At 36.5% G+C, this 20,470-nt stretch overlaps 1 protein-coding gene across 1 annotated transcript in view; it reads right to left on the reverse strand.

Annotated features, from left to right (window-relative positions):
- LOC115765171 (sodium channel protein para) overlaps window positions 1-20,470 on the reverse strand; it is a 65,064-nt gene that overhangs the window by 32,962 nt on the left and 11,632 nt on the right. The window contains exons 5-16 of the mRNA XM_030708591.1: window positions 18,792-18,947; window positions 18,446-18,651; window positions 14,291-14,419; window positions 11,425-11,516; window positions 10,958-11,234; window positions 10,576-10,885; window positions 9,030-9,338; window positions 5,107-5,169; window positions 2,514-2,694; window positions 2,052-2,263; window positions 1,893-1,992; window positions 1,677-1,745 (exon numbers count right to left, since the gene is read on the reverse strand). Of these exons, the coding sequence (XP_030564451.1) occupies window positions 1,677-1,745; window positions 1,893-1,992; window positions 2,052-2,263; window positions 2,514-2,694; window positions 5,107-5,169; window positions 9,030-9,338; window positions 10,576-10,885; window positions 10,958-11,234; window positions 11,425-11,516; window positions 14,291-14,419; window positions 18,446-18,651; window positions 18,792-18,947 (2,104 nt within the window). The remainder of the gene's footprint in view (window positions 1-1,676; window positions 1,746-1,892; window positions 1,993-2,051; window positions 2,264-2,513; window positions 2,695-5,106; window positions 5,170-9,029; window positions 9,339-10,575; window positions 10,886-10,957; window positions 11,235-11,424; window positions 11,517-14,290; window positions 14,420-18,445; window positions 18,652-18,791; window positions 18,948-20,470) is intronic.

Genomic DNA, 20,470 nt, shown 5'->3' on the forward strand with positions numbered 1-20,470 from the left:
CAGTCGATTTGCAGCCCATTTGCCAATTGTAACGCACGCTCGAAATATATGCTATACTTATTTGGGCGCTTTTGCGTCGAATGTGAAATTGGGAACATTACTGTTTGCTGTCATACATATGTATTGTATGCTCGCACCAACTGTGTTGTGCTGTGCAGTGAAGCGGCGCTAAGGGTGAAGGCGACGGTGCAGCAAGCTAACAAAGCCTCAATGGAGGGCACAGTATGAAAGTGTTGCCTACTTTTTTGGGCAGCGGCAAAGCGAGTGGGCTGCAACAAAATGTATGTGTGTGTGTGTGTGTGTGTGTGTGTGTGTAGTCATTGGACTGCTGTGTATTCGATTTGGTGTGTGTTTATTTTGGCATACAAAACTCTCAAATTGATTTGCTAATAGGGTGAATGTGTTTGGCTTGCTTGCTGCTTTAATTGTAAATTCATATTTGTATTAATCATATCTTGTTTTTTTTTTTTTATTTTTCTCTTTTATTTTTTGTTTTTCGCTTTCTTCTGTTAGCATCAACGGCATTAAATAAAATGGACGAGTCAAAGAAGTCATTCATTTGGGTATAAACATATGTAATTATATTTATATAGGTATAATTATTAAAAATATTTAGGAATGTTTTTGTTTGAATTCTTTGTTAATAGGTAAAAAAACAAAACAAAAATTTTAAAATGAGATAACAAAACATAAATAAAAATGTGAGTACATATGTATACATACATAAATATATTATATAGTATACATATATAATCATTAAGTAAATGCATGTGAATTAAATATTTGCTAGCAAATGTTTTCGAGTTGTTTTTTATTTTTTGTTTTTTTTTTTTTGAATAAATGAACAATAAGTAGTTTATATTGTTAATCAACTGAGGCACAGGCCTATGTTCCACATGCAGCAGACTAGAAATATATATGGTATTGTTCAAGCCATCAATCCATCAATCCATCAATCATCAAACAGGCGGCCTGCAAAACTGCGAGGCCCTCCAAAACGCACATAACTCATGCGTGTTCGTTTATTTCAAAACTCTTAAGCAACAATAAAACCAATAAACATGATTATATATATGTATTAAAATGCGATCTTGAATTTCTAGACAAAAATATAACACTCAGCGCATTGTCTGATCAAAATGTAAATTGTACTTGATCTATATAGAGGAGCGTTGGTTATGAAATGTGAAAAATGCGTATCGCATTGTTAAAAATCGTTGACAATTAAATCGGAGAGCACAAAATGAAAGTTATTCGATAGATAGTTTGCAGCATAGAGCATAAATAAAACGACTGTGGGCAAAAAACGGTTGTCACAGAAACAAACGTTACGGCACTTAAAGTCTATTTTAAGTTCATTGAATTTAAATAGCCAGAAAAGAAAGGAAAACATTAGTTTAAAAAGAATGATTTGCTTTGTACTTATTTACATGAACTTGGTTTTGGTCATTTTTTAGTTCTTGAAACGAAAACAGAAATCAATAAAAACAATGCACATGGAAGAGAACACAAAACAAACAAAAATTTACAAGACGATCGATTTCAATATAAATGTATATGGTATATATATATATATAAATAGATATTTATTCGATGGGTATGTCAAATGTACAACGTGAACGCAATGCGATAATACAAAAGTAGAACAATCGATAAGTCGATAACTCGTTACTTACCACCGCGATCACTTGCTCGACTATGCCGACCAGCGGCTTGCTCAATAATATCATTCAGGACCATAACATCTAGAGGAATAGAAAAAACAAAATCGAGAATACCAAAGAGAGAGAGAGAGAGAGAGAGAGAGAGAGAGAGAGAGAGAGAGAGAGAGAGAGACAGAGCGAGAGAGACCGATAAATAATCGATTGGTTTGCTTTCACCCTAGATCCTACCTTTCATGTCGACCACCGTTTGTGTCTGGACGGGCTCAATAAAAGGATTGTCATGATGTTTGATCTTGCCCGCTTCGTCCGTGCACTCCAGGCCGATTTCCTGCAAGAGTTCTCACTTTCAAGTAACACGATAAATGCATTAAAGACAGTTCGACTTACGTAGTCCCGATGCTCGACCTTATGATTGGTGTCCAGGCAGGTGGTGCCGCCGTTTGTGGCGCCCACTGATTGATTGCGTGTATTGCGATTGCGCAACTTGCTCTCCTTGGTCATTGTGCTGACGCCCATGACGGCCATGCCGCCAAGCAGATCGCCATGTGAGGTATACGATATACGGGACTGGTGCGAGGTATACGACGAGTGTCTAGAGCCTGTAGCAGAACGGATGCAGTTCGATGATTGAGCATTTGGCAAATGGCGATGTCAAAAATATCGATACATAAGCATTTATTAATCGATCATTAATCGATACTTTCAATAACGAACCAAATAAATGTCGCCCGATTACAGAATGTCGCGATATAGAAATTTATATTTTTTCTTAAATAAATCGATATTATATATCGATACACCAATCGATATAGCGTTATTTACACAGCAGTTTCCTGCTGTGGAACTCACCTAGATTGCCATAATAAACAGGCACTATAATGGCTCCATTCTCCTCAGACATGGGCGTCACGGCATTCGAGTCATCGGCGTATGGCAAGTGTTGTTGTGCATCCTGATATGTTGACAATACCAAAGGCTTGCGATCGCTGCCAGGTATCCCGAAACGGCCACGTCCATTACGTATCGTGTACTGATATCGATACGATTGGTTTGTTCCAATACAATTGAGCTTAAGATTAGTATATTGGCTTAACACAAAAAACAAACTGTTTAAAAGTAGCGGTAGCAGTAATAGTAGTAGTAGTAGTGGTAGTAGTAGTAGTAGTAGTAGTATTAGGTAGTATTTAGTAATAGTACTAGGCAGTAGGTAGTTGTCAAAGTGGTGAGTTCTAGCAAATATCATGATATACGATTAATATTTGGAAAACATAAATCAGAGACTGGCATGATTTGTATGAGGGATATCAATTGTTAATGAATGAAAATTGAAAATTGAAAAGAAATTAACTTAAGGATATATAACTCAAACAGTAATTGATATAACCGGCACATATACATACACACTTGATATGGTCCCTAGCGCCGTAGACCGGGCATACGATTTGCTTTGATCATTTGATAATGGACAACAGACAGACAAATATAGACAGAGAGAGCTTAACAAGAAATCGATTTGAATTGCAGTTCGGTGACAAGAACAAAAAAAAAGTAAATGCTCTATTCTATAAGTACAAATATAAAGGTAATAAACTATATAGCCACTGCATTGTATAGTACATATATTTTCAATTATTTGCATATCGACAGTTATAGATATACGTAATTAGTTAAACAGGTATACAGGTAGATATTCATACACAATCGTACGGAAGCGACATGATTACATAGTACTTGAAATAAAATTAAAAATCAAACATTATCAATTCGTTTAAAAGAGTTTACATTGAAACGTTACAGTGACTGAAACGGTGGCCGAGAGACAGTGACAGTAACGGTGATGGTGACTGTATGCCTGAAACAGTGACAGTGACTGTGACTGTGACGGTTACAATATGTGCGTATTTTGTGAATACGTGTGCAGCGCCCTCTGCTGGCAAGAACTGTTCATTTCTGCTTCGTAACGATCTGGCAGCACGAAATTATCTTATGTGATCGTTAAGTTGGCTGCGCCTTAACTTGACTTAAATGGGCCAAATGAACAGTTCTTAGCTCGCATATTGCCATACGATAGTTGTACACATTAGGGGCACATACATACACATACATACATATACATAGTTCGAGCATGACAGACATAAATAGTATATAAGTTCTCATGAAACATGGAATAGGCAATACAAGCACATCTCACGCACACTCACACGCACGCACACACACAAACGCATACACACAAACGGGCCGATAGACCAAATACTGATTGGTTTGTGTTAATGCATTCCGAATGACAGATCTTAAGAGAAGGAGACAGACGGAGACAGAGACAGAGTGTGAGAGTGAGAGAGGTAGAGTTTGAGAGAGAGAGATAGAGACAGAAACAGAGACAGAGAGAGAGAGAGAGAGAGAACGAGAGTGTTTGTACAGTATTAAGTACTCGTACGTAGAGGTATATGTAGATCAAGAAACATCAAACAAGACAAAATCACAAAATATAATTTTGTATACTGATATATATCTTACAAACAAAATAAGTATGTATATAGTTATAGACAAAAATACGAATATATGTAAGGGATATGATATTATAAAATGGTGAAATATGTTTATGTACGACAAGAGATAAGTTGTAGCTTTTAAATATGTTAAGTACCTAAAAACATTAAAAATTCAACTGAAAACAGTATAAAGAATTTTACAATAATAATCATTTAATTACAAATGGTTTGCGCCTCTGTGAAAGCTAAGTTGATTTATTTCAAATACTATTCTAACATATGTATACCTGATGCATGAGTTATGGTTCTCTAAACTTCAATATGTGACTACCATGAGTTTTGCATGAGTTACCCTACGATTCGTTGACGCACAAAGTACAACATATGTATGTATGTGTGTGAAATGTGTGTGTGTGTGTGCATTTGTTTATGTACAGATATGCGACTGAAAATATCCTGGCATCAATTGGTAGCATGTGTGTGCGGTAAGCATGTGTGTTGAGTGCAGGAAATCTCAGTGCTTAGTACAAGCACGCGCACACACATACACAGCCGCAGAGTTGCCACACACGCATATATACATATGCACAGGTACATTTAACTACAAGTCTCTGAGCCCAAAAACTGTGTCTGCGTGTGCGTGTGTGTGTGTGTGTATGTGTGTGGTAGAGAGTGAATTTCGTAATTGCAAAGTAAATATCTCAGTATTGTTGAGCCTCCATCTAGATGATATGAAATGGTTAAAGCGATTGTAGTTCTTGATGCTTTTGTTATTGTTGTTATTGTTCTGGTTTGTACTGGCTGTCATTGATTCAAGGAAAACAATACGCTTTGTGTATGTTGATTTGTGTGTGTGTGTGTGTGTGTGTGTGTGTGTGTGTGTGTGTGTGTGTGTGTGTGTGTGTGTGTGTGTGTGTGGGTCTGTGTGTGTGTGTGTATTGGGCGCTTACCTTGTGAGAACTACGTGATCCCCTGCGTATGTTAAACGGTGAACCAGGTAAGGATAAGGATGTCTAAGTTTTTTTTTTACAAATAAAATATAAATAGAAGAAAAAAGAAAAATTGAATCAAATAAAATTTATATATGTATGTAAATATAGTTATTCCTGCTAAATTTATACAATTTTTGCTGTCCTTGTTTGAAAGAGTTTGAAAGCAAAATATGGTATATACTCGAAGTAATTGTCATTGTGTATACAAATATGTGTATGAATGTGAATGTATTCATGTGAATACAATTCTTTGCTAATTTCTACGAAATAAATTGAATTGATGTTGTCGGTTTTTGGTAGTGTGCCCCTTTAAATTAAGCTGCACAATATAATTACTTTTGTTTAACTATATAAAGTGTGGGTGGTGAGTCGGCGATTAGAGCATTTTATCTACTATAGCGCATTTTATCTACTATACTATAAAAAATTACCAAGTTATTCTAATAAAATGTTAACAAACAAAAAGTAATTTCTACTGCTTTTAATATTTAGTTAAATATGTCTAATGTACTTGTCAAAACTCTTAAGGGGATGCATTGAAAATATTATTTATCGAAATTCCACAATATCAAATATAGGTTTCACATAAGGTTTCTAACCGCCATCCTCCTCAAAGTCACAAAATTTCAAACTGAACTATCCAAAAATAAACAAAATATAAACTTGTTTGTGTATTGGTTCATGTTAAGTATTTCGTACACCCAACTATAGAACAGTATCTAGTACAGTTACAGCTGAATTTGCTCTGTTCTTTATCTGATTCGAGTGTTTAAAGAGTTCTCTTATTCGAGAGCTAGGTAGAGTGTGAGAGTATTAGAGAAAAACCTACCTGAGGCCCAAGGCCTACCTTGAGTTCGAGGTGCTCAGACAGTATAAAACTGAGCGAGCGATTACGATTATGATATTATTAAGTAATATATTTTTGGAATGCAACTCTGAGCAATTAAATTTGGCAGTAAGAACGAGCTAGCGAAAATGCGAGAGCGAGACAGCGAATGCGAAACAGCAATAGCATTTAGTGAGAGTACAAATTCGAGTTATATTTCAAAGAAATTGTTTTCAATTGAATTGCGTTCGATTTAAATCATACACATATAGCATATGCATGTACATATATTGCTATAAAAGTATTTATATAGGCCATAAAATTCCTTTTAAATAAAATGAAAACAAATAAAAAATAATATTGACCAAATGTTCTTGCTTAGCCACTCAGCTGCAGCTTCTAGTATGTGTGTGTGTGTGTGTGTGTGTGTATGTGTATGTGTGTGTGTGTGTGTGTGTGTGTGTGTGTGTGTGTGTGTGTGTGTGTGTGTGTGTGTGTGTGTGTGTGTGTGTGTGTGTGTGTGTGTGTGTGTGTGTGTGTGTGTGTGTGTGTGTGTGTGTGTGTGTGTGTGTGTGTGTGTGTGTGTGTGTGTGTGTGTGTGTGTGTGTGTGTGTGTGTGTGTGTGTGTGTGTGTGTGTGTGTGTGTGTGTGTGTGTGTGTGTGTGTGTGTGTGTGTGTGTGTGTGTGTGTGTGTGTGTGTGTGTGTGTGTGTGTGTGTGTGTGTGTGTGTGTGTGTGTGTGTGTGTGTGTGTGTGTGTGTGTGTGTGTGTGTGTGTCTGTGTGTGTATGTGTGTATGCCTTATAGAGCTCCCAATGTTGTAGGTGCCAGAAGTTGGGGTTTCAATGTGTCTCAGCCGCTGTGCGCTAAGCATATGCTTGCCAAAGCCAAATAACTATTGAGAGTTTGTATTTATATTTATAGAAATGTGAGGGAGTAAAAATGCCAGAGCTATCGACATGCTGCAGCATGTTGTTGGTGGTATCGCAAAACGTAACGCTGCGCTTATCGTTATCGTTATCGAATTTATCGAGGGCAATGCTTAGAAATCGGTGCTGGTGTAACCATTGTGCCGTACTGTACTTAAACTTTTCGTTATGTATTCGAACTGCACTTGTCTTTCTTTTGTTTTGAAGTAAAACTTAAGTATTTCGCATATTTTGAGCTATGTAAGAATATACCTTAATGGTATATATATATACTTATATATATATATATATATAAGTATATTAATAATAATTGTAAATAGTTAATGAAAATGAAAGCAACGTTCACATGCAAATAATAATGCAGCCATTGAAATTATTAAGATTATTTCTTAAATAAAATCAATTATATGATTAAGAACAGAACATAAACGGATGGTGGTTTGCACTTTGCAGAATTATGGAAAGCCCAAGCTGTCCTACGCAAGTTTCTTAGATATAAATATACATATGCATTATGTACGCATAGATCAAGCACGATCGTTAGTTAAGAATTTCGACTGATTGTGAGCAGAGAAGTGTTTGAAGTGTTGTAAATATTTTATGCTGTTGCACTTCAATCGTTAGCCTCATATGAAGCTAGATATTGTTTTTTTGTATTAGCATTGTAGTCGTCCTCAGTTTTACATTGCTTGCATTGTAATGAAAGGTAAGCATCGTTGAATTTGTGTTTTTGTATTTGTATTTGAGCTCCAATCAAGTCGTCACCTAAAGCATTCCGAGCAATGAGTCAACTGAAAACCAAAAAACTTGACAAATCCAAACAGATACCCGGTAAATCAGAAAATTAATCAATCAAAAATCAAAATCAAAACTATTATGCGAAATGCCAATAAAAAGAGCCAGCTAACTACGAGCACATTGAAATCATGAATTAGTTAACATTTAACAAAAAACTGCCTGCAGCTCACACACACACGCACAACTAAGCACGCACACACACACACACACACTTGCTAACACACATACACACATCCACATACACAATGACAAAATGCATGCACTAAAACAATCAAATTGTTATTAATACAATGAAATGGAGTTTGAGAGAGAGAGATACGGCTCAAAGATGAGAATAAGAAAGATAGACGGAGAGAGAGAGACAGAGAGAGAGAGAGAGAGAATGAGCGGGGAGGGGACCATGACAGGAGGGGTACATGACACTACAGCTAATTAATTTATAATTGTACATACACGCATACACGCACTAGCACTACTCGTTATATGGAAGGCAAAGGAATTTTCGCTAGCTATGATGGTTATTATATATATGTATATATACTTAAGCACGATATGGAGGATCGTTCCAACAACAAAACTGAACAGTGGCAATTTATAAACCAAAACGCACAAACAACAAAAGTGAATGTAATGTAATCGTTACAGAAAGTACTAGCGGCAGCAGCCTTGAGCGAGTATAATGAGTGGCAATCTTTGAGCTCGGCACAAAACGTAACTCGCAGCTGTAAGAGCAAAAAAGCAGCGAAAGCTGTACTCGTCGACGCAGTCGAGACTGAAACATTTACTCGCTCGAATCCCAGGACGAGTGCAAGGCGTCACGATTAACGAGTTAAATGTAGAACGAGTAGAGGAGAAAAAAAGCTGGCAATATATTTGCACAGCTTCTGGCATCAGAGGACAATGATAGATGGTAATCAAGGCAATCAAAATCGAGAAACGTTAATTTTGAAAATATTATGAACACAACAGAAATCATAGAAAATCACGCATACCAGACTGATTGCAACTAATACTAAAACGATAAACGATGTAAGTAGACCGGCCGTTTAGCTGCTAATGAGAAAATCGAAATCGAAATCGAAATAGTAATCGAAACCGAAACCGAAACCGAATTTGAAATAGTAATCGAAATGGAAATCGAAATCGATAAACCAAACACAAGTTCGTTAAGTATATATTTATATAGAGAAGAGCATATATAAGTATATATCCCAAAAACAAGTACAATAAATAACGAGAACGAATAAAAGACAACAACAGACAACGAAAAACCAAAGAGATAAGTCAAAAAGGATAAGTCAAAGAAAATTATTGCGCTCGGAATACTTACCGTGCTCACTTTACGAACTTTGGTAGCTTGGTGTGCTGTGGTAGGTGCTGGTTGTCTTTGTATAACGCTCACCGACTCCGACTCCACTTCGACGCTACGAATGGACATCTTCTCCTTGTTGTTGTCATCGTTGCCCTTTTCACCGCCAACGAACAGCTCGTAACTGATACACGAATACGTTGGACTCTTGGCCATTTCGGGATGCAGTGCCGCCTCTTCGGCGGCAGCGGCATCGGCGGCGGCCTGTGCATGCGCATTGGCGCGCTCCTCCAGCTTAGCCGCCTTCGCAGCGGCCGCCTCCTCTGCCTCCTATAATGATATATGCACAAAGAATTTTGTTTGCTGATCTGGAAAGGGTCGACGAATTGGCATCGGCACATAGTATATGCTATATGCTATACATATGCTATATGCCATATGGTATATGGTACATGCGATTGGGTTATTTGGGATTTCAGTTTAATTGGGATTTGTGTGACTTACAAACAGAAGACAAGTTCTACATATATGTATACATATATATATTACATATACAAAATTAAAAGAATAAATATATTAAGTGCTGTGCTGTGGGTTGGAAGATTATTTTTGGCTGGGATTGGACTTTGGTGGGAAATTTAAGTTTTCTTTTTTTCGTTTTTTTTTTTATAAATGTTGCTGTTTATGTTTATATGTTACGTCTAAGTGATTGCACTTGATTTTTTCTTTTGTTTATTGCTTTTTACTTTCAAGTGTTGAATTTTGCATTATTTTCTAACAAAAAGGTGCGTTTTTAATAAAATACTGACAAACAATAAGAATTTGATATAGAGTTATATATATATATATATATATATATATATATATTTTGATACATATATAAAAGAGATGTACACGGATGAACAGAGAATAGTTATATTGCCAGTTTGGCATAGATCTGTGGCATCACATATCAGTAAATTGAAGTATTTTACTTGCTTTACACGAAAGAGATCAAAGATATTCAAACACAAACCAGAAAAATCAAATAATAATTAAAACAATATATTTATATAACTATGCAAGTAGTTGGTAAATAAGTACGTTACGATTATATATATTTATATATATATTACTGGAATTCGGAAAGCAATACATATGTATGTGTTGATAGATAAATATTTAGCTGAGCATTACAGATATATATATGCATTGGTGGATAGGTGTTCTTTTTACAGCTACACAATTGTACACTCTGTATGTACATTCGAGAGATGCACTAAAGTGTGGTCATACATTATGATGTACGATTGATTGATTGAAATTATTGATATACATATATATATAACATATATAGAGAGCGAGAGAGAGATAGAGAGAGAGCGGGTAGAGCGAGAGACAGTTTGACTTTATACATACATATACAAAAGAAAAAAGCAACTCTTGTTGTATTTAATAGATATTTTCAATGATCAATTCAGCTCACTGGTAATTGAGATTGAAATTATCTACCATTTCGTTTGAGGTGGCTTTAATGTGGTTGTTTGTCCATTGGGCGTTTACTGGGCTCTACTGGGCTTCTACTTACACGTATCGCCTCCTCTTCGGCAGCCTCTTCTTCTTCGGCCTTCTTTTGCAATTCGTCATATGACATGGCAACAATGGCCAAAATCAAATTCACAAGATAGAATGAACCTAGGAAGATGATGACTATAAAGAACAGCATGTGCCAGGGTCCAGCGGCACGGAGAACCAGCTGATACAGGTCCTCCCAAAAGTCCTGGGTCATCAGTCGGAAAGCGGACAGAAATGCCCAACCGAATGAATCGAAACTGGTGTAACCATAATTGGGATTCGGTCCAAACCCCTGCAGACACACATAGTCGTCATCGCATTGACTGCAATCGATATGCAATCGATAGGTGAAAATCGATAAGTCGATATGTCGGATCGCGGAGTTCTCTACTCACCCAGCGCCGGAGATGTTGCCACATAATGGAAACGATATACCATCATCCTCGGAATACCAATTGGAGCTATTCCGATTATGATAGTCCCAGTTCTCATCGGTCAAATTGCCCCAGGAACCATCAAGCGGGAATTTCTTAATGCATTTCTGTGTCAGTACGCCCATGTAGATCTGGAGGCCCATCAGGGCGAACACTGACAGCGAGAACATTGTCAAAATTATCACATCGCGCAGATTTTTCACCGACTCAATGACAGCGCCCACAATGGTTTTCAGGCCTATAAATGGTTGTATTATTTATGATGATCAATAATTCAATTATGATGGATCAGTACAGTATTAATATTATTTTTTTGTATAACAGTTCTCAGCTAACTGGTTTTGTATAACACATAACATAACAATATAACACTATAACAGTTTTTGTTTTTGTTTTTTTTTTTTTTAAATTCAAAGCTATGTTCATACCTGGAACAATGGCTACGGTTTTTAGCGCACGTAGCACCCTAAACGTTCTCAGGGCTGCAAGATTACCTAAATCTATACCCATGGTCACATAACTGTGTCGGATCCAAGTAAAGTTCATTGTTGTTGTTGTTGTTGTTGTTGTTGCAGTCGGCAAATGATGTTATAGTTGTTGTTGTTGTTGTTGTTAATATTAACGATGACAGAAGCAAATATACATACACATGAAATGTCATTAAGTATTGGTAATTACAAATTTAATACTATCGATCTAATTATGTAAAAATAGATTGGTACGATTATGTTTGCAGTCGTTAATAATTACAAATGTATAATTAGCTTGCTTCATGTGTGTGTATGGGTGTGTGTGCGTGTGTGTTCTCATATTAGTCTTAAACAGCGCGATTAAGTTTGTAATTTGAGCCGAAAGGAAAAATTCAAAGAAGAAATATAGGAATAGATATGTCAGTGAAAATGAATTGGAATGTGTGTGCATTAGAGAGAAAGCTGAAATTGAGTATGCGAATGAAAGTGTATGTTACAAATGGGTTTGGCCAGTTAGTGAACACCCGCCAAACCGCCCGCACGCCCCTCCCCCCACCTCTAGCACAGCCCCTCAAGTTAATGATTCATTACGGGAATGTGCCACAAGCTGTAGAGAGCTAAGTTCAGGTTACACCTGGGGCAGGTGCAGCTCCTGCCGTTGTGTTTCAGTGTGTCTGTGTTGCTATAAAAATATTTATGCATGCACACAAGCGTACCATGAAAATAGCTATCACACACACACACACACACACATACACACACACACACTCACGCCCACGTATCGGTGTGGCCTGGTAATGTCCATTTGCTTGAGTTGTTTGCCTTGTCGTGCTGTATGCTGTCATCCTTTGGGAATTTCATGTTACTTCTGCAGCCAGAGCAACCTTTCATTTATTTTTCATGAATATTTATCGATTTGTTCGCATATAAATAGAGGTTGCACCCACACTCTCTAGCCTTTACATAAGCAAGTACATGGCGTGTAAATTGGCTACTAATTGGTCCGGCCTCTAAACTGTTTACCCGGCAAATATATGTTTGTATGCCGTACTTCTATTATCCAAGTGCTATAAGATCTGTTTGCTCTACATATGAGCTACGTGCATAGCCAGAAAAAAGTCAAGAATTTCCAGCTTAAATCAAATATAATCAAGTAATACCGATTATACTTGACTCAAGCTTCTTGTTTCAATGCTAATTTTTAAGAAGAAAACAAATCTAATCTGGTTTCCTTCATTTTCAAGCCCATTCATTTACAAACTCTACTTAATTCATGAGTTTTTAGCTCGATTCGGACGCAAAACCTAAAGAATTGTTTTAAAAGAAGTCCAGAACGAAAATTCTTCACGTGGCTTTTCACCAGCTAAATTATTTGCCTTTTCTTTGGCCTTAAATTTTGTTTCGGAGTGTGGCGGCGCCTAAAAGCGCGCTTTAAACTTGGCGAGGAGTAAGTCGTGTGCGCCATGTGTGCGGTTAAGAGCTAGCAGGGCAGGTGGGGAGGGGTGTCCAAGGCTGCGCGCCTGTGCGGCGCCAGCGAAATGCGCTGCACGAATAGCCCGGCCACGCGTTACGGCAACCTCGAAGCCCTCGAGGCCCTCTGCAGCTCAACCCAGAGCACGGACAGAGGGCGCCCAATAAATGGTTAAATTGGGGCAAAAAGCAATGAAACGAAACTGTCACGAAACGAAAACAAAAGAGAGGAGAAAAAATAAACAAAAAAAGAAATAATAATATCTTGCAGGAGCAAATAAAAAAGCCAAAAATTAGTTTATGACTCGCTCGTTCTGTGTATGTGTGTATGTGTGTGTTAACTGGTATGGCAAATAATCATAGCAAAGCCAACTCTGTATGTGTGTGTGTGTGTGTGTGTGTAGGACACGGCATTAGTAACAGCACAAAAGAAATCAATAAAAAAAAAAACGCTCGCTCTCAACTGCTGCGCCACGGCTCACATGGCGTATGTGTAATTTTAGCAGCTACCTTTGCCATATGTGTTATTATTGTTAATGCTGTGGTTGCTGATATTGTTTTTGTTGCTCTTGTTGTTGTTGTTGTCGTGACATGTCATGTTACTTGTGTGCGTGTGTGTGTGCATTAAATTAAAAGTGCAATTTAACGCCCGTTTTTGTGCCACGATATTCGTGGATTAAATAGAAAATAAATATATTTATTAAATTAAATGCCCAACCAACCGTGGCTAATGAATAGCAATTACCACACACCCAAACACACACGCACACACCTACACCCACACACACACACACACGCACACATCCAATTTTCATTTCCATTTCCGAAGAGATTTGTAAATAGTTCGCAATAAGATGTCTAATTTGCATAATTGAACAGAAAATTTGAATATTAACCGTATTCAGTGAAGTTGTTGTTTGTTTTTTAATAAATATACATATTTATTTTTTTTTATGGGCTGCTAGTTAATTATAACATACAATATGTATTAACTACATTTGTATTTAGTAAATGGCTAACAAAAAGGCAAAATCAAAATCAAAATGTAGAAGAACTTTAATGACTGGCTGGATGACAATTAACTGGCGTGTATAACAGTTAATTTAGCATAGAATAAAAGGCGATTACGATACAATACGATACGATACGAAATCAGAAGAGAAAACCAAAAACGCTAAACGATAAGCGATAATCGATAGTCGATAGTCGAAAAACGATATGGTACATATACGCACATAGATGGATATAAGTTGTATGGCATTATGTTATATATGTGTGAGAGATATGTGATGTGAGCATTTTGATTGACATTGATTAATTAGTAAATTGATAAATAGTTAATAATATAACTCACGCTAAAGCTATTACTACGAAGTCCAGCCAATTCCATGCATCTCTAAGATACGTAAACGGGCATAAAATGAAACCTCGTGCCATCACTTTAACAGCTGATTCAAATGTGTAGATTCCGGTGAATATCACCCTAAAAACGAATTGAATTTCGAATGCAATTTGTTTTTTGTTTCTTCATCTCCTTTTTTTTTCAAACATTTTTTTTTTATTTTTTTTTGTTTTTTATCATGGCTAGTCAAATAAAATGTATATCGTAAAGTACGAGTATCTTAAGTACACTTGCGGTCTGCTTTTGGGTCCTCACAGCTTTACAATTCATTATTTTAAGAACCAAGAAACGTAATCTATAAACGGCATGCCGAATATCAAATACCCTGGCAGTTATTTGAACTGAAAATCTTTCGATTATTTATCGCTTCATTTTGCCAACTGTTTTTTTTTTTTTTTGCTTATGTTTATGGGATCTTTGAAATATTTAGTTATTAAAACTAATATTATTAATTTATAAGCCGCGCTCAAAAGCATATTTAGAGCACAATCGATTGGTGCTAACGATAATCTTACGCAAACTATACATTAAAGCAGACGAATTCAAATTAATCGATGCCCACTCTGGGTGCAAATTTCGCGGCAAGGGTATTGTAGTTAATAAAGTAAAATACAAGTATACCATATATAAAAATTAGAATAGATTTCAGCTTCGCTATATTAATTGAGAGTATCGCTGAGCTCTGAACATTATTTAGTTAATAGCCCTGACTTATTTATGCTTAAAAATATAACTTAATTTTAGCTTAACCCTGCTTTGCATTGAGCTTGCGCTTGAATACGTAGAACCCGTTGCGACCTCCCCACATTTTGGATTGTAATACGTGTGCATTAAAGGCAGACAAATTGTCTGGAAATCTATTTGGCAGATCAAAGGGCGGCCGCAATTGTTAATAACAAGCACTTGAGATGCAGATAGACAGACGACAATTGTCAATGTCAATAATTGTTAATAAGTGCTTGATGCAGTTGCAGATGCTAATGCGGCTGCTGCTGCAGCTGCTACAGCTGCTCTGATGTGGGCGTTCAGATCAATATGCCGACCTTCGGCCTGAATTCCAGCTGAGGCAGCTGTGTGGGTGTCTCTCTATGTCTTGGTTAGTCATTTGACAGATTTAAATCGGCTTACAAGTGACTGGCGGACAGACAGTCAGGCGTCGAGCTGCCCTGACTGCCCTGACAGTCCGCCCCGCCTGCCCCCGTCTGACCCGCCTACAGCTGCAACTAGTTCAAAGTCTCTGGTCTGTGGGCTGAGCATGCGTTTGACCTAGGCCCCAATGCCTGCGAAGGACACTTGAGTTGCGTTTTAATTGCAGGTATTATGTCTTTCTGGGCGCCCACAAGTGCAGCCACAGCTCAGCAGGCGACCCACATAGATGCGGCTGCCAACTGCTTAGATAGGCACCGAGACAAGGCTTACACACGCTCTCTCTCTCTCTCTCTCTGTCTCTTTCTATCTCTTCCTCGCTCTTTCTATTCTCTTACTCACACTCAATCTCTCTTTTGTGTAAATGTGTGTGGGTGCGTGTCTCAAACTATGCGGCAGCAACTATTCCGTTTTGGGCTAAGCGCAGACGCCGTTGTCCACGAAGAACCAGAAAACTTGGCCCGAAACGGAAACGGAAATGAAGACGGAAATGAAGACGGAGACGCAGCCGGAGATGAAGATGGAGCCGAGCCGAGTCGGAGCTGAGCTGCAATTGCAGCAGCGTCTCCTATGCGTTCCAAGTTCAAGTGGCACTTCCACACACCCACACACCCACACACGCACACACCCACTCCCACACACACACACACGCACATTTGTGAGTGCACGCGCGGCTATTTGTTAGGGTACTCAATTCTGATACCAAATCTGCGACAACAATTTTGATATCAGCTAAAAAAATGACGTAACTCTTTTCACTTTTGATTGCTTCTTTAATCGCTTCTTGCGCTTTTAAGCATTTTGCTCGTTTTCTTCTTTTTTTCATTTTGTTTTTCTATTTTTTTGCGCTACTTACGATATTAAGAGAGTACATGAGCTATTTACAGTTACCGCTAACAATACATGTACTTCGTACAGTGAAGCATACACTCAACAAAATTTTGTTTCCAGATTATAAAAAATCGCCAAAAACAAAGAAACGAAATGTTTTCGAAATTTTAGAAAATATTTTCTTAAAATGTATATTTAAAAGGTTTTAAACCAAGAAAATTTTTGAAAATTAAAACAATTTTTTTTTTTGACGATTTTCTAAAATTGGGGACGACCAATTTTTTGAGTGTACATTTTTTAAATGGTTTTGTATCTAACTGCTGTTCTAGCTATTTATTATACTTTGATACACAACTATGAAAATCGAAACACAATTTTAAATTGAAGTTTGAGCACTTTACATAAATGAGAGAGAGCGAGTTTAAGGGGGCGAGTTTTGTTTTGAACTACGCAGATATTATAGAGCGATATATATATATATATATATATATTTATACTATGTATATGTACGAGAGATTTTGGTGTACTTTGCTAATAATTACAATCTATTTTTAACTAGAAACTATTGAATTCTAAAAATTCGTTGCTTATTACAGTGCCTGCAGATTTGATCAATTGTAGCTGTAACGACGTTTAGAAACCCCAATTTCTTACTATATAGTTAACGAAAATATACAGAATTTCGATTAAACGCTAATTATATAAGATTATACGGAATATATGGTATCTAGTATTGTACGTTTAGAATACATATATATCGGTAAAAAATATCGATATATAATAGGCATTTACTTCAACAGCATGATATGGCGCAATTAAATGGAACTAGACTTTTATGCTACATATCTATTAATAATAATGATAAATATATTTGTTAAACGGTTCAGGGTTTCGATTTAAAGGGATATATACTGCGCATACGGGTATAAGGGCTGTTATCGTTACTTACATACTTAAGCTACTTAAAAGATAATGTATATTGTTGCTAGTTTTGCTGTACTACTTATGATAGATACTATGGCTACATCAAGTATATTACCAAAAAATTCAATTGTTTACTGTATTCAAAATGTGATCGAATTGAATTTGATGAATTTTTTAATTATTTTGTTATACGAAAACGTGAACAAACCAAAACCAGCTGGCTGGCCAGTTGAATAGCTAGTTACAATATGTTTGGTATTTACATATTTGGTAACAAGTATTTGATTAAGTTGACTACAATCCGATAGTTAAGAGCGCCCAGGTACAATTTACAAAATGAGAGGCATCAAAATGTGTCTAAACTTTGTATTTTTTAGCTGCTGTTTATTTTAATTTGATTAATCGAAAAATCAAATGTTTTTTTGTAACAGATGTGATGTACGTACAATCGAATATAATACAGGGTGGCCAGCGTTCAACAGGTTTTGAGCGGCATACAAAAGCTGTTGAGCACGGAGCTTTCAACTACTACACAACGTTGATTTAATCGAATAGCATTCGATATCATTTAACTTGCTAATTTGATATTTTGTACAAATTCCTTGCTTAGGCATTTCTTGAAATATTCTTAACCTTGCAGGCGCTTCAAAATGTGATTAATATTTTTATTGTAATCGTTATCGTTATCGTTATCATAACTTTGGTTTGTTGTTGTTTGTTCGATTAATTTTTTGCATTTTTTTTCTTATTTTGTTTTTTGTTTTTTTTTTTGTTTTTTGGGCGTTGTCTGGTTGTAAATTATAGTTGAAAGAAATTTATGTTTGACCTAAATACACGTCTGCATCAATATCGAAAAAGTTACATTTAATATAAATATATCGATTATATAGCATATATATATATATAATTACATATAGATATATGTAAATTATTTAAGGTATCAACTTAGTTGAAAGAAAAACATAAAAAGACAAAAAAATGGATATTAATTAATAATTGTAAATCAAATCGATTTGTAGCTAAGGGTTGCCCAAATATGTTTTGTATATCGCAAGTAAATAACTGTAAGACCCAGTAATACGAATATACATGATATATATAGTATAGTATGCATGTACTGGTTGTTTATACTATATACTCGGACATACTGTAGATGCTGGGCCATCTCGCTAGTTCTAGTCTACTTAGCTAATCGACAGTACTTACTCAGTGGACTCGACCGTGGGCGTTGTCGGCATTATCATCAATATGCAGTTCACGAGAATGGTGGTAATGATAAATAACGAAAATAATGGATGCACTAAAATGTAAATGGCCACACGACGTATCGGATTGAATGGATCGAGCAGCCACATTGCTTTTGATGCAGAAAAGCGAAAAATATCTTTTCCCTTGCTTACAACTACGAATGTCTGCAAAACGAGATACACAGTTGGAATTGGGATTGAATATAACCGGTTAAGATTAGTAAATAGATCTAATTAGATCAAAATTAATTAATTGTGTGCGATAATTTAAAGGGGCTTTCAGATGGCATGGCATACACACTCACCAGTATATTGCTGTAGTATGGATCGATATCCTCGAGAGGAGTGGAGGCCAATTCCGGCGGGAAGCTGCCCTGCAATCGAACAGGTATTGGCACACCCTGTTCAAGTGTAGGATCCGGTTGTGGACCTTCATCCTCGTCCTCGTCATCATATCGGATCTGTTGTTTCCGGTACGTTCAGGACGTTTGGCATTTTCCACAAATACAGAGAACAAAAAAATGCGTACACAAATATTAGCATAACCGTTATACACGATTCAACTTATATCGTACATATATACATAGAAATATATATATGTATATATATATATATACATATATATGCATATATAAATACGCGTATAGATTTACAGTTTGTCCATTTATGTTAACAAGTTGTAAGTGGTAAGAAGTAGTAGGTAGGCAAATTAGTGGGTTAGTACAAATCAAAAGGCATCAACAATAACGGAAATATTATTTTCGATTTGAACATTTTTGGAAATTTTTGAAAATTTTGTTTATGGTTTAAAGTTTGCATAGCACATTAAGTGACAATTGGTACAAAAATAGAGTTAAATATGCATATTTTTTTTGACAGAAGTGAAGGCATTTCGAGAGATTGTTTTGTCAGAGCAAATACATCTTATTTGGGCTGGGCTGTTATGCAAAAGATAAAACCAAAATCAACTTGGACCAATATCTCCAACAGATCTCAAATGAGCTCTTCTATATATACAATTCAGAAATCAGAAAGAAATAGTAAAATAAATGTAGACTATATTGGAAAACAATTGAAAGCATATCTAAACAGAAGGCGAACGTTTGAGAACAACATGCTTAACTGTGTGGTTTAACCAGTGTTGTGTAGGTTTATACAAAGCTGCTAAATAGTAATTAAAAAGGTGCACGTGCTAAGGCTTGGGTCTAGGAATCTTTATATATGTATAACTACATATACACACACAAACACACCCTCACACAAACATAACAACAATTAGACAGATTTCTTGAGCAGCTCCAATACTGAATTGGTTAACCAGTGTTGTGTAAGTATTTACAAGGCTAGTTAGCTGTAATCAAAAAGAAGCACGTGCTAAGCCTTAAGTATAGGAATTTTTACATTTAACTACATGTACACACACAAGCTCACACACACACACGCTCAGCAGAGGACACGTCATGGCAACGTTTAGACAAAAATCTTGTATAGCTCCAATACTAATAAAACTGGTATCGTGCGTTTTTTGCTTTCGATTTTTCTCATATTTATTATGACGATGATTATTTTTGTATGCTTTGGGCAACTTTAATTGCCCTGTCATGCATATTTTATGGTGGACAATATTTGTGTCCCATTGCTGGGGCCATGGTAAGTCTATCGATTTCAAGGAAAAGCACACACAAACACACGCACACACGTTGTTCGTGTGAGTATGTGTGTGTGTGTGTGTGAGTTTGTATCGATGTATAAAATAACTAGCATTGTAGTTAGTTTTTACTTTCCATGGACATGGACATGCAATGCCAAAAGCAAAAGTAAAGCAAAAAGCCGAACGTCACCGTCACGAAATTGTTCGAGTTACCATATAGACACACACACACAATCAGTAGAGCGGCGCTTAAAAAAATTCCATAATAGTTGGTTTGCTTGCTTGTTTGCTTGGCGTGACAATTAGATTGTGTGTGTGTGTGTGTGTGTGTGT

This window comes from Drosophila novamexicana, unplaced genomic scaffold, assembly GCF_003285875.2.
Source record: "Drosophila novamexicana strain 15010-1031.04,08,12 unplaced genomic scaffold, DnovRS2.1 tig00000932-arrow-arrow-pilon, whole genome shotgun sequence".
NCBI classification, from domain to species: domain Eukaryota; kingdom Metazoa; phylum Arthropoda; class Insecta; order Diptera; family Drosophilidae; genus Drosophila; species Drosophila novamexicana.